Source organism: Diceros bicornis, chromosome 9 (genome assembly GCF_020826845.1).
Source record: "Diceros bicornis minor isolate mBicDic1 chromosome 9, mDicBic1.mat.cur, whole genome shotgun sequence".
NCBI classification, from domain to species: domain Eukaryota; kingdom Metazoa; phylum Chordata; class Mammalia; order Perissodactyla; family Rhinocerotidae; genus Diceros; species Diceros bicornis.
This window is the reverse complement of record NC_080748.1, coordinates 11,592,237-11,613,724: the sequence shown is the minus strand read 5'-3', so window position 1 is coordinate 11,613,724 and position 21,488 is coordinate 11,592,237. Positions and strand designations below refer to the sequence as shown.

At 37.8% G+C, this 21,488-nt stretch overlaps 1 protein-coding gene across 1 annotated transcript in view; it reads left to right on the top strand.

Annotated features, from left to right (window-relative positions):
• FLT1 (fms related receptor tyrosine kinase 1) overlaps positions 1–21,488 on the top strand; it is a 183,103-nt gene that overhangs the window by 97,974 nt on the left and 63,641 nt on the right. The window contains exon 14 of the mRNA XM_058547936.1: positions 1,094–1,240. Coding sequence (XP_058403919.1) covers positions 1,094–1,240 — 147 coding nt within the window. The remainder of the gene's footprint in view (positions 1–1,093; positions 1,241–21,488) is intronic.

Sequence of the window (21,488 nt, the reverse complement as noted above, 5' to 3'; positions counted from 1 at the left end):
TGGTCAGAGACAGTTCATACTGTATAATTGAAACCAGTGGTGCAGAATGTGTAAGTTATGCCAAAACTCTTTTGATTTCTGTTCCAGAATTTGCAACAAGCAGGGAAAAGGATGATTTGGGAGGGTGGGAAAGACATTAGGAGTTGTCTTTATTCTTTTACCTTGGAAGCTTGAGCTACCAATCCAGCACCCGCCTAACTAGAATGTATACACATCAGCAGGACTGACTATTTCATTAAACAGAGACACTGTACTCACTGGGGGCCTTGGGGTACTGCTGTTCCTATGTGGGATTTTAATGTTGTAATGTATTGCATCCTAATGTATTAAATTCATTTTGTTGTACTATATTGGTTGGCATTTTATTAAAATAAATTGTATTGTATCATATTTGTATGTTTTAAGAGAAAATAATATAAAATACAATATTTGTACTATTATATAGTGCAAAAACTGCAAATCTGTGCCTCTGCCTCTTGAATTAATCCTTTGGTCGCTTGCATTTGGGAAGGGAATGGAGGAAGGAAATAATCAATAAAGCTTTCAAAGTTCAAGAAATTCTCCTGTTTGGTCTGCTGCCTTACAATTTAGGTTACTGACAGCTGAGTAACACAAATATGCCTGCCCTCACAAACACATCAATAAAAATACATACAAAATTATATTAGCTCATCACTACAATACTATATATTTATGTAAAAATTCATTACAAGCCTATATCCAAAATCATGTTTTCATTTAGAGTTCCTAACATATTGTGCAAAACCCTTAGGTTCTTTTGAGAGAATAAAACTTCTTTCAAAAAAAGGAAGGAAACTAGTTGGCCAGGCAAAAACCTTGATATTGAAATGAAAAAATATAGAATTTAGTCCTTGATTTTACTCTGTGTCCTAACAAATTTCAATTTCTTGTAGCAACTTAATAAAGAGGAAGCAGTAGATTAACCATAGAGGAAAGATTTAGAGAACAAAATACAAATAAAACCTTATAATTGAGTTTTGCTGTTTCTATATATATTTAAAATGTTGATATGCATAAACAATAAAAGAATAAAATTGATTAGTAATAACAATTCCCTTTCTTTATTCACTAGATCAGGAAGCACCTTACCTCCTGCGAAACCTCAGTGATCACACAGTGGCTATCAGCAGCTCTACCACTTTAGACTGTCATGCTATCGGCGTCCCAGAGCCTCAGATAACTTGGTTTAAAAACAACCACATAATACAACAAGAACCCGGTAAGAGACTTTTTCCTTACGTTTACTTTTTCTCATCATCTGCTTCTTCCCTTAACATTCCTTTCACCTCCTTCCAGTACATCTAGAACCACTTGTTGATAGAGCTGCAAAAAATTGGGCTCTGGTTCACGCTTATATCAACTTCAAATGAGGAATATTTGAGCCAGTTCTTATGCAGACCATATTCCTAACCCTATAGAAAGATCCTTACAGAATCTGCTTTAAGTAGTGCATTCAAAAAGAAATGGTAGGAGCCACTTAGAAAATGTTTCAGTTCCCCTTGACAACAGGGAAAGTGAGGAGTTAGTTCCTTGGCTTCAGGTATAGCAGAGCTTTGAACACCTGGCATATATAAAGTTCAGAGTAGATTTGTAGTCTTTTTAATTCACCTACACCAATTTTATTGATTTGGTAAAAATAAGAATATTTTAAATGATATTTTATAATATTGGTAAAAAAAAAATCTAAACTAATGTTCATGTGTTCATTTTCTTTCAACAAAAAATATATTTAAAAACAACTAGACTTAAATCAGCCAGCCCTGGTGGTCTAGAAGTTAAGATCCGGCACTCTCACCACCATGACCTCAGTGCATTTCCCGGTCAGAGAACCACACCACCATCTGCCAGTTGTCATACTGTGGCGGCTGCATGTTGCTGTGATGCTGCAAGCTATGCCACTGGGAGTTCGCATACCAGCAGGGTCACTCATGGTGGACAAGTTTCAGCTTCCAGACTAAGACACACTAGGAAGAAGCACCTGGCCACCCACTTTTGAAAAAATTGGCCATAAAAACCCTGTGAATAGCAGTAGAGCATTGTCTGATATAGTGACGGGGAGTGAAAGGATGGCACATAAAGACTGGGTAGGGTTCCACTCTGCTGTATACAGGGTTGCTAGGAGTCGGAGTCAACTCAACAGCACTAACAACTAAAACTGAAATCAGTAAGTATAAACAATATCTATTGCCTGCCTCATAATTCTATGATTAAATAATATTAAAATGAACTTATTTATAATTTTGATTAATAATTCTATTTATATTAAAAATAAAATTGCCATTTATTTGTAATATCCCAAAAACCTAAATCAAATAACTGGCAATATGGAGTGGTCCTTAAATGTGAGTCCTCTACTCAAAATGAAATCTCCATTCGCGTTTGATGCACGAAAAGGGGTTGTGGTTTAACATCTCCAATTTTAAGCTATTTACAAATGTCTTAGGAAGGCCTTACACTCATCAGGTCCAAAACTGATCACATCACATCATTTTTCTCCATAAAGCAGCACCTCTTCTCGTACTGACATCATATACTTCATCATCCAAACTAGAAGGTGATGACCTCTCCTTTACCCTACTCCTCCAATCAATCACCAGACTAAGCAGGTTATATCTACTAAATACTAAATATTTCTCAAATCCTTCTTTTCCTCTGCTTTCCTACTGTCATTCTCTTGGTTCAGGTGCTCATTATCTATCCCCTGAACATCTGCAGTAGTCTCCTTACTGCTCTCCCTACCTCTTTTCTCTCTTTGCAGCTGTTTTCCACACAGCTATATAAAATGCAGCTGGGAACATGTCATTTCCCTGTTTCAAGTCTTCCACTGGCTCTCCATCACACAGGACTGAGTTCGGCATCTGACAGAGAAGGCGCTCAACACTAGCCCTGCCTACTCTTACAACTCTAAACTCTATGCTCACCTTCCCCTGCCTTGAACTTCATATTCTAGCAATTGCTAAACTCTTGTAGATCATCACACATATTACACTGCTTCAACCTCCTCTGCTTTTTTTGTTATGTCCCCTCTGCCTGAAGTACTTTCCCTTCATCCCTACCCATCCCTTAAGACCCAGATAGGGCGTTCTCCCTCCAGAAAACCTTACTTAACTCCTGCAAAGAAAAGGCAGATCCTCCATGAGTCTTTATTATTTATGAATGTTTCCATTCTCTCTTACTCAGTTGTTTTATAATCATCAGTTCACATGTGTCTGTATTATCTGTATTTCTTCTGCTCTCTTACTATATTGTATCATCAGTTCAGGTGTATGCTCTCTTACCATATGTGTATCATCATATGCCCTCATCCTGAGGGCAGTGTGTGTTTGTCTTATTTGTATCTTTCTTACTTGTCTTTTTATCCTTAGACCTGGCGTAATGCTTGGCAATCAATAAATGTTTCATGAATGAATGAAAGAAAGAGTGGTTTTCAGAAAATCTTATTCTATCCTTAGAAAGTTCACTTGGTAGCACAAATGCCTAGACTTGGGGGTAGGGGCTATATCATAGAATTTTTAAAGCTAAAGGGATCTTTGGAATATCTTTAGTCTCATTTGTAGAACAGAAAATTTAGGCCCAAAGAGGTAAAGATATTTGCCTAAGATGACACACTATTTAAGATGGATAGTTTCAAAGAAAACTAATCCTTTGAGATATTCTACCAAAATAAAAGGATAAATAAATACATGAATAAATAAACAGCTTGTGAAATAATGCCTGTAATATCCTCCCCTTAGAGATTCAGAGTTCACATTAGTCTATTAAAGACCCAAAGAAGTCCTGTACTAAAGAAATCAGGTAAACTATGTTTTTAAGCTCTGTATTACCCAAACTTACTTGATCACAAAATACATTTTATGAAGTGTTAATGTAAGATGCTGGGTGGTTCCCTGAAAGAAGTAAATTTGACTTAAGTTCAGTTTTCTACTTTGAATGTGAGCTAAATAATTCGAGTTGACCCAATTTTGAAAGCTCATGACCACTCTGGGACTAGAGGACATACAAGGCAAGAGAATGTGCCAAGACAGTTATTACAAATGGAAAAACATGATGAGGTGTGAGGGAGGGTTTGAGTCCTAGCATTGCCCTCATGGGTCAGAGAATTTAGGCAACTCACCTGTCCTTACTCTCTGAGCCTCTATTTCCTTATTTACAAAACTGGGATAATACTGATCACACAGGGATGTGGTGAGGTTTAAATGAGTTAATGTAACTAGGCTGACCCATAGTGATGGCTTAGTAAATTCCACCTTCTCACTCATCTCATTTATACAAAAATTGGCCAATGAGTTGTCAGAATTCGTTGGAAGGTGTCAGAAGGATTAATTAATAAGTCAGCTCAAATGTCAAACAACTCTACATCTAATAAAGGTATCTTCCTCCCAGCTTTCTTTGATCTTCTGAGGGCCAAAAGAAGAATATCTAAAAAGTCTTATATAAATTCTTTATAAATCTTTTATAAATATCATTCTAATATGCTACTATTGCATTTATTGAGTTCAACTATACTAAGTTGTCAATTTTATCTCTTCCCTTTATTCACTCTTTAAAACTACTATAGCCTTTGGAAAGGAATTTCTTAATTTTCTGGAGATAATCTTTTACATGTATATAGTATTTATAAAATTTCATATGTAAGATTCCCATTTAAGGCAGCAAATTCAGCAGCCAATGCAATATGCTCTGTGACTTATATCCATGTATGTGGATATGTTCAAAAATACCAATTCTTTTATGGTATATCATTTTACAAACCTATGAGTAAAGATTACAGGAAACCAAAGCAATAATCCTTGACTCACTGGTTGTTCCAAAGCTGAAATGGAAAAACATCAAGATCACCACCTAAAAAAGACTGAAAACTAGTTCATCATATACTAAGCCTTTGGAAAGCTAGACTGGGTTTTAAAATCCTGAGAATAAACTGTACATCCTTTAGAGACTTGAAATGCATCTTTTATATGAAGCCTGGCAACTCAAAAAGATTTATACTCTGAGAGTATTTTAGTGACCTTGGATCACTGATAGGATCCAGCCCATTATCACTGTTATTTGTTAAATGACAACTTACTCTATTCCAAAGAAAATATGAGAGAGGAAGCAGGGCACACACGAGAGCTCATGCTCTAGAGAAGTGGCCATAAAATGCCTGCTGAAAGAACTCAGTGGAGTAGAATGTTTTTCCTCCCTTTTCATTTCCTTTCAGGAAAACTTTTCAGTAAGGCACTGCCAGTCCATAGAAGAAATGCAATTTCGGGGCCGGCCTGGTGGCGCAAGCGGTTAAGTGTGTGCGCTCCACTGCGGCAGCCCGGGGTTCGCCGGTTCGGATCCCGGGCACGCACTGATGCACTGCTTGTCAAGCCATACTGTGGCAGCATCCCATATAAAGTAGAGGAAGATGGGCACAGATGTTAGCTCAGGGCCAGTCTTCCTCAGAAAAAAGAGGAGAATTGGCATCAGATGTTAGCTCAGGGCTGATCTTCCTCACAAAAAAAAAAAAAAAGAAGTGCAATTTCAAGAAAACTTTATGAAAGCTGAGTAGTAAATTCTTGGGCCAAAGGGCATTGAGCAGGAACAAAAGTGGCCTTAGCACGCAAGCCCAGGCAAGCACACGCACAGAGGACATGAGACAGTTTCTACCAGGGCAACCCAACCAAGACAATGGGCACCCTGGAAACCATGCTGCCCGACAACCCATCGAATGGGCTCCCTACTGCCAGCTGCACAACTCCAGGCTTTCCAGGGCCTCAACTGCACTGCCCCACCCTCCTAACTGATTCGCTCCCACCACTCCCTGCCATCTGTACTCTGTCCTCTTCTCCCCTCAGCCTCTGGGCCACAGAGGCTGCCGTCACGAGCGATCCTCCTTTCACATTCCAGTGCACAGTGACTCTTCCTCTTCTCTACTGTCTGGGTTTATTTACAATTCATGTCATAGAGCGCATCACTTAGTTGTTCTCGTTTTATGTGTGCTTACTTTTAAAACCTTTGAAGATAGATATAACATCTTAATGTGTCTTCTTTATTAAAAATAATAATAGATTTATTGAGGATTCACAAGGTACTAAGACACTGTGTTAGGAATTTTACAAATATCTCATTTACTTTTCACAACAATCATCTGAGGTAGGTACTATTATTAGATGCATTTCACTAACAAGCACTTATTAGGTGCCCAGTACTGTTCTAAGCACTTTACTAATATTAATTTTTTTACTTCTCATAACAATTCTATGAGGTTTGTTAAATTATTATGCCTGTTTTACAGACTAAAGGATGAGGAAGTAGAGACATAGACAAGAGAAATAACTGGCTCCAGGTCAGAGTTAGAGGGTAGCAGACCAAAGTTCAAACCAGAAGAGTGCCTCTCGAGCCTGTGCTCACACACTGAGCATGTGGAGCTGAACATCAGTCCACATCCCTCACAAGAGAACAAATAGGCAGTGGTTGTAAATGACCTCATGGGCATTAACAAGCACATATTTAAAACAATGAATAGGGGCCAGCCCGGTGGCGCAAGTGGTTAAGTGCGCCCGCTCTGCTGCGGTGGGCCAGGGTTTGCCGGTTCAGATCCCGGGCGCGCACTGACGCACTGCTTGGCAAGCCATGCTGTGGCGGCATCCCATATAAAGTGGAGGACGATGGGCACGGATGTTAGCCCAGGGCCAGTCTTCCTCAGCAAAAAAAGAGGAGGATTGGCACATGTTAGCACAGGGCTGATCTCCTCACACACACACACAAAAAAAATAAAATAAAATAAAACAATGAATATTTTCTAATTTCAAACCCTTAAAGATTAAGCTTCTCAAAGACTATAGTTTGTTTAAAAAATTTATTTATTAAAAAAATTTAAAGCATATTAAAAATATTTAAAGCATTTTTTAAAAAGTAGGCATGCCATATATAAAGTTAAAAGTTATTTTGAATCCAAATCCAGTTACTTTTAAGTTTTAAAAGATCCAGAATTCATTCCATATTAGCCCAACACTCTTTTACTCATTCAACAAACATTTATAAGGCACTACTTTGTGTCTGGTGCTGTGCTAGGCTCTGTGAATATAGCAGTGAACAAGAAAAGTAAAATCTGAATAACAAAATATCTAAAGTAATTAATTTGTATATGCATTTAAATGAATAGGGCTTCTTCAGGCGGCAACCATGTGTTGCTCCAAAAAATGGAGAATGTTACTTGATGCACTTTCTACAATTCTCAATTACTTGTTAATGTTTGGCTAACTTATTCACTATCATCACATCAATTGGGCAACAGAGTTAATAAGTCTAAAAATGGAATAAGGCAAATTAACAAATGGGACAAGTAGAAAATATGGCTCAATCAGGATTAAAATATCTTTAATACATTAGATAATTGAAAAAACACATTTTTTGTGCTTTAATGCTGCACATACAGTAGGTTCTTAATCATTAACTGTTAGTTGAATACACAGAATGGAAGAGAGATAAAAAGGAAATAAGAGAAAATATGCGAGAAGTAATAAAGGTGGGAGAGCATCCAAATCAGAACTGAGTAAAGAAGCAACCAGGAACTATTAGGATGGACTGAAAGGTGCAAAGTGTTGAAAAAGGAAGGTAATTTGAGATATATTTACTTTGAAGAGACAAGTGAAAATTGACCAGCTAAAGTAAGTATAATATAAAGGACCAGACATGAAAGAAAAATGTAACATGTAAGGACCAATACCAAAAAAGCACCACACAAGAGCTCTAAGTTGGAGACGAATTCTATTTGACAGTGGCTGCTTTGAGTATGGTTTGATTCTCAGGGGTATGCAGACAGCAAAGCTCCTTTAAGAACATTCATTTCCTTTGGGCTAAAAATTTAAAGGGTTCACACTCAGACTTGAAACAATGATACAAAGTCACCTTGGACTCCCCTGAGTGTCTTCATTACTTCTCCAGCCACCTGCCCAAAGGACCAGCAGCTCCTCCGAAATGATCAAAAAGTCACCTTTCTGCCTGACACTCTTCCCAGATTCTCCAGTGAGGTTCTAAAAAGGTGTAAAGCTGTGACAGCTGAGCAAGTGCTGCAAGTAAGGCTGTTGGCAACTTTCTTCATTGTGGCACTGTAAGACATCAAGATAAATTTGCAAAGCAGATATGGCAGAAGATCCATCTAGCTTAGTTTTACACTGATACAAGCTCGGACCATCACACAAATGATTGTGCAGAGAAAATGGAGTTTCTGAAAAAGTCATTAAAATGCTGAAAAAAGTAACAAACTCTCCTTCTCTGAAAACATGTAAGAGAACAGAAGGCAATGTTAACCTGAGATGTTTTTAGTAAAGCCTGCCTAAACCGAAAAACCATCATCAAACTATTACTTAAACTAAATTTCTATGACAGCAAAACATTTTCAGATTATTTTAAGATTAAGGTAGTAGAATCAGAACAACAAGGAGTTTAGAAAGAATAAATTCTGTCTTAAATAGACTGAGACTGGAACAGGAGAGAATCACTCTAACCCCACTGATTACTATTCCTTCTTAAATGGGATCTTGGTCACTAGGACTACTTGACCTGAAAAGGACATCTTTCCTGTCACCACTATATCACTGACACCAAATAACTGCACCCATAAGCGAATATTCAGATCAAGGTGACCTACTGTCCTAGTACCTGGAGGGATAGAATTATATCTGAAGTGGAAAGTGGAAAGATCTTAAGGAAAAGTAGAGGAGAGAGATGAATGAGGACGTTAATGCATAGCGATGATAAACTATCTGTCATTCTCAGGCTATTAGAATCAGCAGCTTTGCTTGATTTCTTAGTAATAACAACATTCAGAAATGTCAATTATCTTTTGCAAAACTTGAGTAGTCATTGCCTTTTCTTTCTCATGAAATCTACGCTTATGGTGCATAAAGAATTAAGAAATATTGCAGAAAAGAAATTCCCAGGCGCATGTAGGGAAGTGCATGGGAAGGCGAGCTGGCTGCTCTATTTATCACCTGCACCGAGCCAGTCAATCTGCTGATGTAATTCTCATCATTCCTTTCTCTTCAACATGTGTCTTTAAGGTAAGGGTGTCCATATAACCAGACCAAGAAGGGCCAAGCTTCACTAGTAGATATACCAGTAGCTCTTCTCCTCTGCCAGAATCTTCAAACAAGTTCTCAAGGTTTAGTTGTACCTCTGACAACAGTATAAGCATGAGGGACATCCTGAACATGTTGCAGAATCAAGGCTCAGTTCTTTTTTGAGGATAAACTTCCATTTAGAAGGGCAGGAGAAAGGAGTGGGATTAAGGAAGGAGTGGAGTCAGACAGCAGGGAAAACATTTAATTGGTTGGCACTGCCAGAGTTCAGAACTACAAGCCCAACCCCAGACAAAAAAGGAAGCCTGACTTTAACCATAGCCCTAATGTGTGAAAAAATGGAGAATGCTGCTTTACGCACTTTCTGCAATTCTGCAATTACTTGTTAAGGTTTGGCTAGTTCAATGAGACTGACTGGTACAGCTGTAGAGTTCTATGGTTTACATCCAGAAAAGTAAAGTAACCACGAGGAGAGTCCCATTTTGTGTTGGAAATCAATAGAAGTTATTTATGGAGAATCGATCTTGACCCCCAAATATATCTCTTTATTGTCAAGTTCCAGCTTATTAAGGTTCTGCACATACATACATACATACGTAGCATCATATTATATCCTAATGCTTTGCCAAAGAACATTTCTTGCATGCATTTTCCAGTATAGCATCCTCATCCCCATTCAGCCCAGAAAAGCCTCTGAAAGCTAGACCTAACTAAGGGATCACATATTAGGCAGCACAAATCCACCCTTATAAATAGCAGGGCCAGGGCCAGCCCCGTGGCTTAGTGGTTAAGTGCGCACGCTCCGCTACTGGTGGCCCGAGTTCGGATCCCGGGTGCGCACCGACACACCACTTCTCCGGCCATGCTAAGGCCATGTCCCACATACAGTAACTAGAAGGATGTGCAACTGTGACATACAACTATCTGCTGGGGCTTTGGAGAAAAAAGGGGAGGAGGATTGGCAATGAATGTTAGCTCAGAGCTGGTCTTCCTCAGCAAACAGAGGAGGATTAGCATGGATGTTAGCTCAGGGCTGACCTTCCTCACAAAAAATAATAATAATAATAATAAAATAAATAAATAGCAGGGCCCTCTGCTAGTTGTTTAAGTTTGGTTATGTGCCTTTTTAAAAGTCCTCTTGAATTTTCAAATGAAAAACTTAGAATGTAAGAAATGGGAGAGAACTTGCAAATGTGGGCATCACTTTAGAAAGAGCCTCTCCCTTGTTTTTTATTGTGGCAAAATACACATAACTAAAATTTTACCATTTTAGCCATTTTAAAGTGCACAATTTAGTAACACTAAGTATATTCACAATGTTGTGCAACCATCACCCCTATCTAGTTTCAGAACTTTTTCATCATCTCAAATGGAAACCTCATACCCATTAAAGCTTCTCCCTTTCGACTGTGAATTAATCTCCTCTTCTGATTCTTTTTGTGACCTCTTGCAACATATGGAACTGTAGTTTGAGCATGGCCAAGATCAGCAGCTTGTTTTGCCTGAAGAGTAGTTGATGCTTGAGGGACCAGTGGCAGAGAAAAAGAAATGAGCAACGAAGAAAAACAAAGAGAAGAGAAATAAAGAAATATGGGAATATGATGGAGGAGGAGGGAGGGTAGACTCTCCCAGCAGTCATCCCAGAGATCTCAGGGAATCTGTAAAAAGTCACTAAGCCCAATACTAAGAGCCACTGTCTGGGCTCTCAGAGTGGGAGGGGGTCTCAATCCCCAATCTACAATTTCCTGCTTACACTGAAGACTGGGTGACTAGAGAAGGAAAACTTACACACTACCTTAGATAAGTTTGCTTCTCTATCCCTTAGCAAAATAATTAAATGATGTTTTTCTATTTCACATGTCCATAATTTGCATGGAAACCTCTCATCTCCCCAAGTACAAACTTGAAACAGTTTAACCAGGACCTAAAGTGACACACCGCAATGCAGCTAGGGTGACCACTATGCCCAACTCAATTAAGGAAAACAAGCAAACAAATATATTCTCAGATAACCTATTCAGTGAACTAAGCCCATTGCTGGCATGACTCTAAATTGCTGCTGAAAAAGTAAAATCAAAGATGTCAGCATCATGGCAGAGTGAGCTTTCCCCCATAGACTCTCCCCCACTAAGATACAACAAAAAGGACATTCATATACCAACAGGGGACATTCACACAACACAAAAGACAGCTGAGAGACCCACGCAGCCTTACATCTGAAGGTGGAGGTGCTGGCACCCCTGGAGGAAGTGGAAGGAGGTAAGGAGAACTCTTCTCCTTCCCCAATGACAGCGACCCTGGGACTGGGACCATGAGGCTCCCTGAGAGAGAGGGGAGAGGGGTGGCCCTCTGCAGGAAAATGGTCACTCTCCAAGTTCTCTCACAGCCTGTCTGAAATTCCCATACAGAGGGGACTCAACTGTTGTGGGGGTGCCTTCATCAAGCTAGCACCCCAGGAGAGCAGATAGTGAGGGAAGAACGAGAAGCCCCCAGGATTGGGCAGGTGAAATAAAGAGCCCCTCCCCTCCATGACTGCACGGCTCTCAGATAGAGAAGGGGAAGGGGCGGCCCTCCACAGGAAAACCGTCGCTCTCCAAGTTCTCTCTCACAGCCTGTGGTAAATTCTCATATGGAGGGGACTGAACTGTTGTGGGGGTGCCTTCACCAAGCTAGCACCCAGGAGAGCAGATAGCGAGGGAAGAGCAAGAAGCCCCCAGAATTGGGTAGGTGAAAGAAAGAGCTCCTCCCCCCACCTGGAGCACCAGCACAGCCAGTTGGCCAGAGTACCCATGGATTGCGGCAGGCTCAAAATACACAGCTCTTGACCTCCACCCAGTTGTGGCAGGTGGAAGCTGCAACCAGATATTTTCCGGATGAGGAAACATAAGCCCACGCCTTCAAGCAGTATGCAAAAATATATTAAATCTCCAGACCAGAAGGAAAATGACAAGCACCCAGAAATCAACCCTGAAGGCACAGAAATTTATAACTTCAACGACAGAGAATTCAAAATAGCTATCATAAAAAAGCTCAATGAACTACAAGAAAATACAGATAGACAATTCAATGAAATCAGGAACTTCTTCACAAAAGAGATTGAAACTATAAAGAAAAACCAATCAGAAATGTTGGAGATGAAAAACACAATGGAGGAGATAAAGAAAAATCTGGAATCTTTAAAGAACAGAGCTGATAATATGGAGGAAGGAATTAGCAATATTGAGGATAGGAATGCAGAAATGCTCCAGATGGAGAATGAGAGAGAACTAAGACTAAAAAGAAATGAAGAAATTTTCCATGAAATATCTGACTCAATTAGGAAAAGCAACATCAGAGTTATAGGTATTCCAGAGGGAGAAGAGAGGAAAAAGGAGCAGAGAGTTTGTTCAAAGAAATAATAGCTGAGAACCTCCCAAACCTGGGGGAGGAGCTGGATATATAAGTGAATCAAGAGATCTCCTAAATATATCAACATGAAAAGACCCTTTCCAAGGCATATAGTAGTAAAGCTGGCAAAAGTCAATGATAAAAAAAATACTAAGGGCAGCAAGACAAAAAAAATAACGTACAAAGGAATTCCTATCAGGCTCTCAGCTGATTTCTCACCAAAAACTTTACAGGCTAGGAGACAGTGGAATGATATATTCAAAATTATGGAAGACAAAAACTTTCAGCCAAGAATACTCTATCCAGTGAAAATATCCTTCAGATATGATGGAGAAATAATATCTATCCCAGATAAACAAAAGCTAAGGGAGTTCATTGCCACAAGACCCCCACTACAAGAAATGCTCAAGAAGGCCCTCATGCCTGAAAAAAAAAAAAAGAGAGAGAAAGGGGATACAAAGCTTTGAGCAAGGAGAATAATAGGTAGACAAAATCAGAAAAATTGCAGCTCTCTATCCGAATAGGTTAGCCAACAATTATAACATCAAAGATTAAGGGAAGGAAAACACCAAAAATAAATATAACCTCATCACTTTAAACACAAACTCACAACACAGGATGGAATAAGTTGTGACAATAATAACTTAGAAGGGGAAGAGGAAAGGGATGGAATCGACTTAGTCTAAGGAAATAAGAGGCCATCAGAAAATGGTCTATTTCATCTACGAGATTCTTTATACAAACCTCATGGTAACCACTAAACAAATAATCAGAACAGAGACACATACGATAAACAAACAGAAAACTATCGTACAGAACTACCAAACTGAATTGGTAGTCTGAAACACACAGGATGAGAAACAAAGGAAATGCAAAAGAACTGGAAAATGAGCAATAAAATAGCAAGATTAAGCCCTCATATATCAATAATCACTCTAAATGTAAATGGATTAAATTCTTCAATCAAAAGACAGAGTGGCAAGATGGATTATAAAATAAGATCCAACAATATGCTGCCTCCAGGAAACACATCTCAGCTCTAAAGACAAACAGGCTCAAAGTGAAAGGATGGAAGACAATACTCCAAGCTAATGGAAAACAAAAGAAAGCAGGTGTTGCCATACTTATATCAGACAAAGTAGACTTCAAGATAAAACAGGTAAGGAGAGACAAAGAGGGGCAATATATAATGATAAAAGGGACACTCCACCAAGAAGATATATCATTTATAAATATATATGCACCCAACACAGGAACACCAAAGTACATAAAACAACTATTAACAAACCTAAAAGGAGATATTAACAACAACACAACAATAGTAGGGGATCTTAATACCCCACTTACATCACTGGATAGATCATCCAGACATAAAGTCAATAAGGAAATGGAAAAAAAAAAAGGAAATAGTGGACTTAAAAGAAAAACCAGACGAGATGGACTTAATAGATATATAGAGAGCACTCCATCCAAACACAGCAGATTACACATTCTTCTCAAGCATGCATGGAACATTCTCAAGGATTCCCATATGTTGGGAAACAAGGCAAGCCTCTATAAATTTAAGAAGATTGAAATCATAACAAGCATCTTTTCTGACCATAATGCTACGAAACTAGAAATCAACTACAAGAAAAAAACTGGGAAAGTGACAAAGATGTGGAGATTAAACAATATGCTACTGAACAACCAATGGATCATTGAAGAAAGTAAAGAGAAATCAAAAAATAGCTTGAGACAAATGAAGAAAACACACCATACCAACTCATATGGGATGCAGCCAAAGCGGTCCTGAGACAGAAACTCACAGCAATACAGGCCCACCTTAACAAACAAGAAAAATCCCAAATAAGTAACCTTAACCTACACTTAACAGAATTAGAAAAAGAACAAAGCCCAAAGTCAGTAGAAGGAGGGAAATAATAAAAATTAGAGCAGAAATAAATGAAATTGAAACCAAAAAAAACAGTAGATAGGATCGATGAAACAAAAAGCTGGTTCTTTGAGAAGATAAACAAAATTGACAAAAAATTCTTAGCCAGACTCACCAAGAAAAAAAGAGAGAGGCCACAAATAAATAAAATTAGAAATGAAAGAGGAGAAATTACAACAGATACCACAGAAATACAAAGGATTATAAGAGAATACTATGAAAAACTATATGCCAACAAATTGGACAATCTAGAAGAAATGGATAAATTCTTAGACTCATACAACCTTCCAAAACTGAATCAAGGAGAAATACAGGGCCGGCACTGTGGCTTAGCGGTTAAGTGCGCGCGCTCCACTACTGGCGGCCTGGGTTCAGATCCCGGGTGCGCACCAACGCACTGCTTCTCTGGCCATGCTGAGGCCGTGTCCCACATACAGCAACTAGAAGGATGTGCAACTATGAATTACAACTATCTACTGGGGCTTTGGGAGTAAAAAAAACAAAAATAAAAAGTGAATTATTTAAAAGAAAAAAAAAAAAAGGAGAAATACAGAATCTGAATCTGAATCACAAGTAAAGAGACTGAAACAGTAATCAAAAACCTCCCAAGAAATAAAAGTCCAGGACCAGATGGCTTCTCTGGAGAATTTTACCAAATATTCAAAGAAGATTTAATACCTATCCTTCTTAAACTATTCCAAAAAATAGAGGAAGATGGAACACTTCCTAACACATTCTACGAGGCCAACATCACCCTAATACCAAATCCAGGCAACGACAAGACAAAGAAGGAAAATTACAGGCCAATATCGCTGATGAACATAGAGACAAAAATCCTCAACAAAATATTGGCAAATCAAATAGAGCAATACATTAAAAAGATCACACACCACGATCAGGTGGGATTTATACCAGGGACACAGGGGTGGTTCGACATGTGCAAATCAATCAATGTGATATACCACATTAACAAAACAAGGAATAAAAACCACACGATCATCTCAACAGACGCTGAGAAAGCATTTGACAAAATACAGCATTCATTTATGATAAAAACTCTCAACAAAATGGGTATAGAAGGAAAGTACCTCAACATAATAAAGGCCATATATGACAAACCCACAGCCAACATCATACTCAATGGGGAAAAACTGAAAGCCATTCCTCTGAGAACAAGAACAAGACAAGGGTGCCCACTCTCACCACTCTTATTCAATATAGTACTGGAGGTTTTGGCCAGAGCAATTAGGCAAGAAAAAGGAATAAAAGGAATCCAAATAGGCAACGAAGAAGTGAAACTCTTGCTGTTTGCAGATGACATGATTTTATATACAGAAAACTCTAAAGAATCCATTGGCAAACTATTAGAAATAATCAACAACTACAGCAAAGTTGCAGGGTACAAAGTCAACTTACAAAAATCAGTTGCATTTCTATACCCTAATAATGAACTAACAGAAAAAGAACTCAAGAAGACAATCCCATCTACAATTGCAACAAAAAGAATAAAATATCTAGGAATAAATTTAACCAAGGACGTAAAAGACCTCTCCAATGAAAACTATAAGACATTATTAAAAGAAATAGATGGTGACATAAAGAAATGGAAGGATATCCCATGCACATGGATTGGAAGAATAAACACAGTTAAAATGTCCATACTACCTAAAGCAATCTACAGATTCAATGCAATCCCAATCAGAATCCCAATGACATTCTTCACGGAAATAGAACAAAGAATACTAAAATTCGTATGGGACAACAAAAGACCCCAAACAGCTAAAGCAATCCTGAGAAGAAAGAACAAAGCTGTAGGCATCACAATCCCTGACTTCAAAATATACTACAAAGCTATAATAATTAAAACAGCATGGTACTGGTACAAAAACAGACACACAGATCAATGGAACAGAACTGAAAGCCCAGAAATAAAACCACACAGCTATAGACAGCTAATCGTCGACAAAGGAGCTAAGAACATACAATGGAGAAAAGACAGTCTCTTCAATAAATGGTGCTGGGAAAACTGGACAGCCACATGCAAAGAATGAAAGTAGACTATTTTCTTTAGCCATACACAAAAATTAACTCAAAATGGATCAAAGACTTGAAGGTAAGACCTGAAACTATAGAACTCCTGGAAGAAAACATAGGCACTACACCCTTGACATTGGTCATAAAGGGATCTTTTCAAATTTCATGTCTACTTGTACAAAGGAAACAAAAGAAAAAATAAACAAGTGGGACTTCATCAGACTAAAGAGCTTCTGCAAGGCAAATGAAACCAGGATCAAAATGAAAAGACAACCCACTAGGTGGGAGAAAATATTTGCAAATCATATATCCAACAAGGTGCTAATCTCCAGAATGTATCAAGAGCTGACATAACTGAACAAGAAAAAAATAAACAACTCGATCAAAAAATGGGCAGAGGATATGAATGGACATTTTTCCAAGGAAGATATACAGATGGCCAATAAGCACGTGAAAAGATGTTCAACATCACTAATCATCAGGGAAATGCAAATCAAAACTACACTAAGATATCACCTTACACTCATTAGAATGGCTAAATCACCAAGACAAAAAATAACAAATGTTCGAGAGGTTGTGGAGAAATGGGAACCCTAATTCACTGCTGGTGGGAATGCAAACTGGTGCAGCCTCTATGGAAAACAGTATGGAGATTCCTCAAAAAATTAAAAATAGAAATACCTTATGATCCAGCTATCCCATTACTGGGTATTTATCCAAAGAAATTAAAATCAACAATCCAAACAGGCTTATGCACCCCTATGTTCACGGCAGCATTATTCACTATAGCCAAGAAGTGGAAGCAACCCAAGTGTCCCTCGACTGATGATTGGATAAAGAAGATGTGGTATATATATACAATGGAATACTACTCAGCCATAAAAAAAAACAAAATTGTCCCATTTGCAACAACATGGATGGACCTGGAGGGTATTATGTTAAGCGAAATAAGCCAGACAGAGAAAGACAAACACCACATGATTTTACACATATGCGGAAGATAAACTAACACACGGACAGAGAAAACAGTTTGGTGGTTACCAGGGGGTAGGGGGGCTGGGAGTGGGCACAAGGGGTGAAGGGAAGCATTTATATGGTGACTGACAAACAATAATGTACAACTAAAATTTCACAATGTTATAAACTATTATGACACCAATAAAAAAATAAAATAAAAATTCGAAGTTGATATATTCACAGCAAGTTTAACAAAATTTTGGTACTTTAATCTAAAAAAAAAGTCAAATCAAGAAAGTTCATTCCTCCTCCATCCCATATTCAAGTGATAAACTTGATTTTTGCATAATCTCTTGCTACTAAGGACCCTTAAACAGCTAAAGTAGCCATCTCATTTAACTCGGTCACAATTAAACTGACCATCACTGAAAAATAAAATAAAACACAGAGAACATACTATATGCCATGGCCCCCCAACACATACACACTTTATAGGGGGCCAGTCTTCTGATGGAATGGGTTTTGGTTTGTCCTTTTATTGCTTTAATCAAAATTGTAAATTGTTAAGTATAAACCTACTTTTCTTGCTTCAAAAGTATTTCATCATTTTATATACAGTCAATATTATAAAGGTTTGCAAATGTTTAAGTATTTGGATCTACATAGCTTTTAAACATTCATTGGATGGCTCTTCGCTGATGGTAAAGAGGCCTACAATTTCATTTTTTAAACTACCATTATTTATTTTAATTAAATAAGTAATACATGAATACATTTTCATTGTTAAAGATCACATAGTACAGAAATAGAATAAGCTATAAAAATTTCCCTTACTGAGAATTAACACATGATAACTGATATGTATTTTGTCAACAATTTTTCCAATTTTTACCTATTTATGTGCATATATACAAATATGGGGCATATATATAGGTGGGGCAAATGTAGGGTAAATGATAAATGGGATTCAGTCATTCATTCATTCAACAGCTATTCACTGAGAGCCTACTCTGTGCCAGGAATATACTAGGTACTGGGAACAAGCCAGGGACCTTGAATTTACATTTAATTGGAAAAGTATAGGTAATAAATTTAATAAACAAACAAAACTATAAGCATATAGCATACAGTCAGATAGTAATAACTGCTATGATGAACAAAACAAGATAATGGATTACAGTGAGTGACTAGTGCAGGTATATGAGAAAGCCAGCATCTCTAAGATAAATTTGAATTGAGATCAAACTACGTGTTTTATGACTTGCTTTTATCACAATATATCTTGGAAGTCTTTCTATGTCAGTACATATTGTTCTGCCTCATTCTTTTTAGTGACAATATACTATAATATGGAATGCATTCTCATAATTTATTTAGCTATTCTACTGATGGAAAAACACTTTCTTGATTCTAACGTCTTATGCAGTGCAATATTATTTCTCTGTCTTAAAAATGGTCATAGAAACCCTACTTCACTATACTCAGAAAGGCCACCTTAGGTGAATGGCTATATCCTGCAGTATAAATGCATCCAACCTCATGGTGGGGCTTTGGAAAATCTGAACACATCACAAGAATTTACTGGGGCAAGGATGAATGCATGTATGTGTACATGTGTGTGCATGCATGTGTGTGTGTTTACAATTTATAGATATACATAGTTGATTGTTAAGGTTTGATAGCCAATAACCATAGAGTTAGCACCACTTGACATATTTTTTAAATGCCTGAATCATCTTGAAATACTTCATTAGAACAGCAGCAAAGTTCACAATAAAAGGGTACAAAAATGCTTTTCATTTTTAAATGTTTAGAAATACATGTGCTTTTGGCACAGTTTCAAGGTGCTCACTTCAACCATAACCCCTTCAAGTCAATCAGTTTACAATTTCTTGAAAGCTTTTGGAAAATATTCTGTTATCATAACCCAACTTTGTAAGTTAAACTAGTGAAGCAATAGACATTATCCCAAATGAAAGGACCTTTGTTTGTGGCTTTTCCCTTATTCAGTGGTTACAAGGAGAGGAATATTATACAGCTTTTTTCACCACTGTTCCTCAATCTTGTTCTTTTCTAAGAGCTCTTCTTCTTTCTCTGCCTTTTTCATGGCTAAAGAGCAAATAAACTCATCAGGGATCACATTACCTATCATGTCTCCTTTAAACCATACATTTTAAACATCTCATAATTTTCTTCCAACTTAACACATTATTATAAGACTGCTTTTCACTATGTCTCAGATTATTACACACTTCACCAACTTCTTTTTTCTTACATCTACAGAGGCTTTGCCATTAAGCTTGATCTTAGGGTAAAATTCCCAACAGAGAAGGAAGAAGCCACGTGGTAATCATTTGAAAACATTGGAATCATCCATCTTTTTAGTGACATTTAATGAGTCCATCACCCTTCATTTCTCAATTTTGTCAGCCTTTTCAGTTTACTAAACTTAGATTTCTCTTCCCCAGAAACAGTTTTCCAAACTGGACTGCATATAAAAAATCTCCTTTGTGTTCTTTATGGGTAGTCAATGAGACGTACTGTCTCTAGCTTCCTTGGGTCACCTTTAGCCATCTTGAATCTATATTTTGGTTCTTCTGGTCCTTAGTTCAGATTCAATGCTTAGCTAATCAATTCCTTTAAGGTATGATTATTTACTATGTACCTAGAACAATATACATCATCATCATCATAGCTACCATTTATTGAAAATATATCATGTGCCAACTTCAAAGAATTTATCATTTAGTTGGAGAGCCAAGACTATCATAACAATAACGAACAAAACTTACTTTTTATTTTATTAAATCTTACAAACACATATTAATTACCTACCATGAGCCAGACATTTTATTATATTCTAGAGAAAATAAAAATGAGCAAAACTTAGTCCTTACCTTTGAAAAACTTACACGTAGTAGGTACAAAGTCAATTCATAAATATACAACATAAATGGTATAAAATTCTACTGGATACATATTAGCACCTCTGATTTGGGTGATCAGGGCAGGCTTTATGGAGGAGATGTCATCTGAATTGGACTTTGATGGGTGAAGAAGAGAGTTTTTTGTGTGTGTGTGAGAGGAGGATCAGCCCTGAGCTAACATCTGCCAATCCTCCTCTTTTTTTTTGCTAAGGAAGACTGGCCCTGGGCTAACATCCGTGCCCATCTTCCTCTACTTTATATGGGACGCCGCCACAGCACGGCTTGCCAAGCGGTGCGTCGGTGCGCGCCCAGGATCCGAACCGGCGAACCCTGGGGCCACCGCAGCAGAGCGCGGGCACTTAACTGCTTGCGCCACTGGGCCGGCCCTGAGAGTTTTGATGATGACGATTAATTTAGCCAAACTGGATGGACATAATGCTCTCTAAGTCAGAAGGACAGATGAGCAACAAAACAAGTCACTGGTCAGACTAGTAAACCAATTTAGAAAAGCAATAAGTCAGATTTTTGTGTAAGGAACAAGAGGCAAATACATGGTGTGCATTTATTTAATCAAATAGGTGAATCCAAAAGCTCTATAGATTTATTTATTCAGTGGTGAATTGGATTAAAATTCTATTCCATGTTCTTCCCTGGGCAAAATGGGAATTTTATTTTATATAAAATGTCAAGATTGTCCTTCACCTTCTGGTATAATGGGAAGAAATAATATTATTTACAAAGTCCCTTGAAAATACTAAAAACTGAAGGAGTCGTGCACACTATATGTTTAAATTTAGACTGCATCCCATGGATAAATATACAGACCAATATCGTCACAAACTCTGATCCACAACTCTCATCAGCAACCAACACAATAGAAAATTCAACTCCTTACCCTGAGTCTCATCATCAGATTCCTAGGAGTACATTACAAGTTCCTGCAAAAACAACTCAATGCAAAGTTTTACTTGACCCTTTGGGACTAATGTTTTAGCAGACCTATGAAACTACCTTAATTTGCATGTCTAAGCTCTAGGAACCGGAGCTCTTTGAATCTTCAGATGATAACATTAAACGACATACAATTTTACAGACTCTGAGGAGAGAGGTTATAAGTCCATACCACCACATAGGGAGCTAGCATTAACTACTACCTTAGCTTCATAATATTCAGCA